General features: G+C 37.6%; 2 protein-coding genes across 2 annotated transcripts; both read right to left on the bottom strand.

Moving 5' to 3' along the window:
• Window positions 1-674: 674 nt before the first annotated feature.
• On the bottom strand, window positions 675-1,523 carry LOC131953725 (beta-1,3-galactosyltransferase 2-like). Its single transcript, XM_059317057.1, has one exon. It carries the CDS (start codon window positions 1,521-1,523, stop codon window positions 675-677), a length of 849 nt encoding a protein of 282 aa, XP_059173040.1.
• Window positions 1,524-4,309: 2,786 nt separating this feature from the next.
• LOC131953723 (beta-1,3-galactosyltransferase 5-like) lies at window positions 4,310-5,400 on the bottom strand. Its single transcript, XM_059317055.1, has one exon. The coding sequence runs from the start codon at window positions 5,390-5,392 to the stop codon at window positions 4,310-4,312; it is 1,083 nt and encodes a 360-aa protein (XP_059173038.1). The 5' UTR covers window positions 5,393-5,400.
• Window positions 5,401-6,646: the final 1,246 nt, after the last annotated feature.

Raw genomic sequence — 6,646 nt, 5'->3', positions numbered from 1 at the left:
TCTTCCTCTCTTCCTCTCTATCGCTACCACCCCCCTACCCCCTCACATGGTCTGGTGAGCTGTGGTTCACGCTGTTTACATTTTACAATCATAGAGACGGGTTTGGTGACGGCTATTAGGGGCAGATAATTTAGTTTGAAACGATTTTAAACTTAGAAGAGGTAACTAAGAGGAGGCTGCTTTCACGTGGGGGGGGGGGGGGAAGGGGGGTTTAGTGTTTTTAAGCAAATATTTTCAGTGGCAGCATTGGTACTGTCGAATTCACAAATTATAAATTACTGAAAAGTAGACGCAGCGGGTCGGCTCGTTAATTCTAATTAAGATGTCCATGTAAGTGAATATATATATATATATATATATATATATATATATATATATATATATATATATATATATATATATATATATATATATATATATATATATATATATATATATATATATATATATATATATATATATATATATATATATATATATATATATATATATATATATATATATATATATATATATATATATTTACATATATAATCCAGTCTTATTGTGAAATGAAAACCGGTTATCAACCCAGGTTTAGAGAGTTGACTTCAGATGAACCGCTTACAATAAACGTGGCACGCATACTTCACACAGAATCGTATAAAACTAACTAACACTAAATTCTCCACAGATCACAAATCCCAGTGTCTGAACCCAAAATTGGTGTCATTGAGTACAGGGACCCCAACTTCCGGTGCGCAGATCCCCGTGACGTACACGTCATCCAACCACACGGGTCTGACCCTGAGCGCCGCCTGGTACAACAGCCACACGGTACAGATGGGGTACCCCAGCAATCCACCCAGCGCGAACGGTGGAAGGGTGGAGTGGGTGTACTCATCTTCTGAGAGATAGTACTTGGAATTCTTGTTACGGTAAGGTTTCCAGTTCTCAACCTTCTTCCCGATGATGAAGTTTGGATAAGTCTTATGCTTATCCCTTAAAACAGACACCAACTTCTCTGGGAAGACTTTGACGTCATCGTCTGCCCGTATAACAAATGTCGTCTGCGGACAGAACTCGACAGCCCAGTATAGCATGGACAACGCCTTGAGTCGGATGTTGGAATAAACATCTAGAAAGTTCTCCTGCACGATGTCGCCGAACTGACGAGCCTCCTCATCTACCTCTGCCTGGAGATTTTTCGTGTCGTTGAAAACTTGACCCAGAAAAAACAACAAAGTTGCGTTGTTATCTGGGTTTTTAACAAACTGACCTAAATTTGAGTTCCTGACATCAATTCTTGTACCAGATTTAAACACAGCAGACGGTACGACAAAAAGCACTTCCGTTCTGTTATCTGCGCATGCGTTGACGGGGTTATGAATGTATGAATGGTTGACTTTGTTTATCACGGGTTTTGATAAGAAGGCGATAAGATTTGTATTTTTTTCTTCCAGATTTTTTATTTTCCGGTTCAAGTTTTGTAGTATATCGTGATACAAGAGCTGGTTAGTTTCGAGGTTTGAGCTGTCGTTCATTGTAAAGTTTGGACCAATCAGATCGGCACAAACCTGATATACGGTTTCAGGTACGGCGTGAGTAAAACTGGAGCCACATGTATCGGCGCCGGGTTGTGTTGGCGTTTGGCTAAAGAGCCACAACCACAAAACGTTGGTGGTTAAACCAGCGACCACAATGGTAGTGAGCACTATTCTGATATTCTTCCGCCTGCGCCGTCTCAACATGCTGGGGATTGAGCTGGAAACAAAAGATTTGCGGCTGTTAAATGTAAAGTCAATACAATCGATAGTATGGCTGTAGGTAAAGGATTAAAGTAAAAAGTGGTGCATATTGGCCGGTCTCAGCTAAATGTTATCGTCAAGACAAGATGTTGACTCAACCATAACAAGTAGTGACTCAATAATAACAAATGACTCAACAATAAAAAGTGTTGAATTAACAATAACAAATGTTGACTCAACAATAACAAAAGTTGACTCAACAATAACAAAAGTTGACTCAATAATAACAAATGTCGACTCAAAAGTAACAAATGTTGACTCAACAATAACAAATGTTGACTCAATATTAACAAATGTGGACTTAATATTAACAAATGTTGACTCAAAAGTAACAAATGTTGACCCAATAGTAACAAATGTTGATTCACACTGTATTTATCTGAGAGAAAACTACTTAAATTTACCTGAGCATTTTTGAATGCTGAGAGCGTCGAGCTTTCATTAAATGTGAAAATATTTCATAGACTAAACAATTAATCATAACATAATTATTTTCTTTCGCTAAATTAACTTTAAAACAATGGTTGCCCTGTTATAAGTGATTATCGTTGTAGTAAAGAAATAAATTAAGGGACTGCGTGGTCGAACAGTAGAGCATGTGGTTGCTAGCAGAACGTCTTAACTTCGGATCACACATCAGACCTGTGACTATACGACGTCCTTGAGTCCACCCAGCTCTTATGGGTACCCGAATTACTTTAGGAAAAGTAAAGACTGCTTTGGCATAGTGCTGACCACACCATCCTTTCAAACATCGAGGTCAAGAAACATGAACACTACTACATCTGCCAAATGGATAGTTCGGTCTTAATGGGGAAATTTAAAACAACCAATGGATTTTATGGTTGTGTTATAAAAGTGAATAGTTTGTCCGGGAAACAAAGCAACTTCGTACTGAAAAACAGCAGAGGTGTTTAGTTGATTTAGATTTTAATCTTTCTACAAACTGTGGTTTTAGATAACATATATTTTCGCAACAATTAATATATAGGTCAGAGATCAATCCATAAACTCTACTTTACCTGAATATAACAGAGGTTTGTCCAGCCTGTATCCACAATGTGTATCCGTGTGTGTATGTGTCCAGTTGGAATGTTTCCATATTCTTATCCACATCACAGAACTGGGTCAAGACCAATCTTATCTTATATTTCCTTAAGATTTATTCAAGAATTTTTTTTTTTATTTGCGTCGATCTTTGTGTATTTATTTAGTATATCTTACTCTATGCTTTGTCTTACTCAATGCTTTGTCTTTAATGTTTTGTTTTACTCAATGCTTTGTTTTACACAATGCTTTGTTTACACAATGCTTCGTTTACTCAATAGTTCTTTTACTCAATGCTTTGTTTACTCAACGCTTTCTTTACTCAATGGCAATACTTTGTTTACTCAATGCTTTGTTTTACTCAATGCTTTGTTTTAAACAATGCTTTGTTTTACTCAATGCTTTAACTCAATGCTTTATCTTACTCAATGCATTTTTTAATCAATGCTTTGTTCACTCAATGCTGTCTTTACTCAATGCTTTGTGTGCTATAAAGTTGTGTGTTTATTTTTATATTTCTTATGGTCTGGTTTTAAATTTATCTGGGCCAGTATTGAATAAATCCTGCTAATCTTTTAATGCATCTTATATCTCTAAAGAGTCGTAAGTTGTTTTTTTTATGAACGGCCACTGCTCTGACAATGGGTCAACATTGGGTTGGAGTACCTTTTTTAAAGAGGCTCTTTTTAACTGGGGCAATGTTTTAATTAGGACAGCGATTGAAATGTTCAACTGGAACGATTTTCATCAGAATTGAACAGAAAGCTAACCAAATCACACACATAAAAGTACACACACATAGTATAGCACTGAATGTTCGACAAATAATCTAAACTGAAATAGATATGAAATATACATTTATTTATAATCAGTTAACGAATAGCAAAATTTGATGGAAACAAACAATAGGCCTACTAATTTGTAGTATTCTGGCAAATAACCATTCCTGCATTTATTCAGGCAATTATCCATTCCTGCATTTGTTGTATTCGAGTAAATATCCATTCACGAAAACAGCTCTTGGGTTTTTGTGTGGTCCATACAGTGGGTCTGATTTATTCGGTCCTCGGAAATTAATAAAATTTAATCCAATCCATGAAACTAAACGATGAAAAATGTCTGTAGTGAATGAAATATTGCACCCACATGACCATAGCAATGTGGTCCTACATCATCATAAGCAATCCATTACACTACACCAACAAAAATCTTACATCTTAAAACATATACAAAAATACACAGCATAGTATAGAGCATCCGCAGTAAAAGTATTCTTCATAAAAATGCACAGCATTGCATAAAGTAGAAAATCTGCAATAAAAGTCATCCGAACAAAAATACAACACAAGAAATGCAATAAGAGATTTCTATCACAACACACATAGTGGACTTTGAACCCCACATTCATGTGTCACCAACAGTAACCACGTCTCACCGCATCACCACCAAAGCCATTACCACACACCACCTGAACATCACCAGTCCCAGTGCTTGAACCCAAAATTGGTGTCATTGAGTACAGGGACCCCAACTTCCGGTGCGCAGATCCCCGTGACGTACACGTCATCCAACCACACGGGTCTGACCCTGAGCGCCGCCTGGTACAACAGCCACACGGTACAGATGGGGTACCCCAGCAATCCACCCAGCGCGAACGGTGGAAGGGTGGAGTGAGGGTACTCACCCTCTGATAAATAGTACTTGGAATTCTTTTTCCGAATGGGTTCCCAGCCTATAACCTTGTTCCCTAAAATAAAGTTCCCATGTCTGCTGTGTGTGTCTCGTAAAACAGACACCAGTTTGTCTGGGAAGACTTTGACGTCATCGTCTGCCCGTATAACAAATGTCGTCTGCGGACAGAACTCGGCTGCCCAGTATAGCATGGACAACGCCTTGAGTCGGATGTTGGAATAAACGTCGAGAAAGTTCTCCTGCACGATGTCGCCATGGTTACCAGACTCCACGTCAATCTTGCGCTGGATATTCTCCACATCCGTTGGCGGTTTGCCAAGAAAAAACAACATGGCGGCTTTGTTTTGCCGCTGTTTGACAAACTGACCAATACTAGAGTTTCTGACCTTGACCCTGTTTTCGAAATTAGCAGCCGACGACGGTATTACAAAAAGAACGTCTGTCTTATTAAACACGCAAGCGTGGCGTGGGTTATGCGTGTAGGCATGTTGTATATGGTTAACGACAGGCTTTAAAAGAAACGACAAGATTTTCTTTTCTCGGTTTTCTAGAACCTTCACCATCGTGATTAAACTTTGATTGATTTTCTTCTGTTGGCGACATGCGTGTTTCACAGCGTCCTTATCGACACCAACGACGGTAAATTTGGGATGGCAGTGCTGTACACATTGTGAGATCATGTGGGGAGAGGGTTGAAAGGTAAGGCCGTACTTTCCTACAGGAAGGGGAGGGGCTATACGCTGGACGGTCTGTTGAACATGTCGCGTAGGATAGATCAGCCAGAGGAGCAGGAAGTTCAAGGTCAGGCAGACAACCAGAACTGTAAGGATGACGTGTTTCCTGTCTAATCTCCTCAGTCCAGCCATTGTTCTTTTGATTGACTGAAATGTAAAGGTTTCAAATAGAAACACTGAATCAACTCTACAATATCTGATATATCTGATATATATATATATATATATATATATATATCACACACACACATATATATATATATGTATATATATATATATATATATATATATATATATATATATATATATATATATATATATATATATATATATATGAGTCTGTATAAGCTACTACTTATAAATAATTATCTTATTAACAGAACATCATTTTGAAATGTCCGATTCGGACTTCTCTAGTGTATGTAAGTCATGTTTGTGAAATCAACAATAAATAGCCCCATTCCACCCCCACCCTCTAACCCCACTCTTTCACACAAACCATGACACACACGTCAATTTGAACCTACCCTTCACAATTTCTGCTTCAGTGTCAATGCCCGCACCAAAACCCCACTTAGTGTATGCCTCACACTTCATCCCATTGAGAGGTGGTTATAGAACCAAGTTCTTCAGGACCGATAACTCTCAACATGCCCTGTAATCTGTAGTACCATTGAGCCGAAGCTATCTGAAAAATGTTAAACAAACACTAAGCTTATCCGTATCTTGAAACGTATCTGTATCTTGACCTAACACGCAACACTATTTAATCTGTCAGTAGGCTGTCGTGGAATCTATAACATTATTAACACATCTGAAATATAGGAAATAAAACTTGTAAAATAATCTCAAACATTTTAAAGGGTGTAAACTATTTAACATAAGAAATAAAAATTTTAAAAATAATCTCAAACATTGTAAAGAGTGTACAGTATTTGCGAAAAATAGGACTATGTTGGCGTGTATACTTTATATTGAATATTTTTTTTTATGATCACGCATCTGTTGTGTAATCTTTAGTCGTTTGAAATCCATCTTAACTAAATAATAAACCCATCATTAATTCGACATTCATCCTTTATTAATTCGACATTCACCCGTCAATAATTCGAAATTAACCGGTTATAATTCCGCCACTATCCCTTGCTTAATTTTATTGAATCATAGAACATAATGAAGTAAAAAAAAATCCTCTTTAGACCTTGCGATGAAGTAGAGTTCACTTGTTTCTTGACCTCGGCATATGAAGGGAATGTGTGGTCAGCACTTTGCCCAACCGCCCTTATTTACCTTAAAATGAGTTTGAGATGGATAGACTCAGGGACGTTCTACAGGCTAGAAGGCGGATTCGAACTCGAGACTTTCGATATGTACTACATTATTTTC

Source organism: Physella acuta, unplaced genomic scaffold (assembly GCF_028476545.2).
Source record: "Physella acuta isolate Inbredline_101_S28 unplaced genomic scaffold, ASM2847654v3 ptg000943l, whole genome shotgun sequence".
In the NCBI taxonomy this organism is placed as follows: Eukaryota; Metazoa; Mollusca; class Gastropoda; family Physidae; genus Physella; species Physella acuta.
Note: the sequence above shows the minus strand (reverse complement) of the source record. Positions and strands in the feature narration are given on the sequence as shown.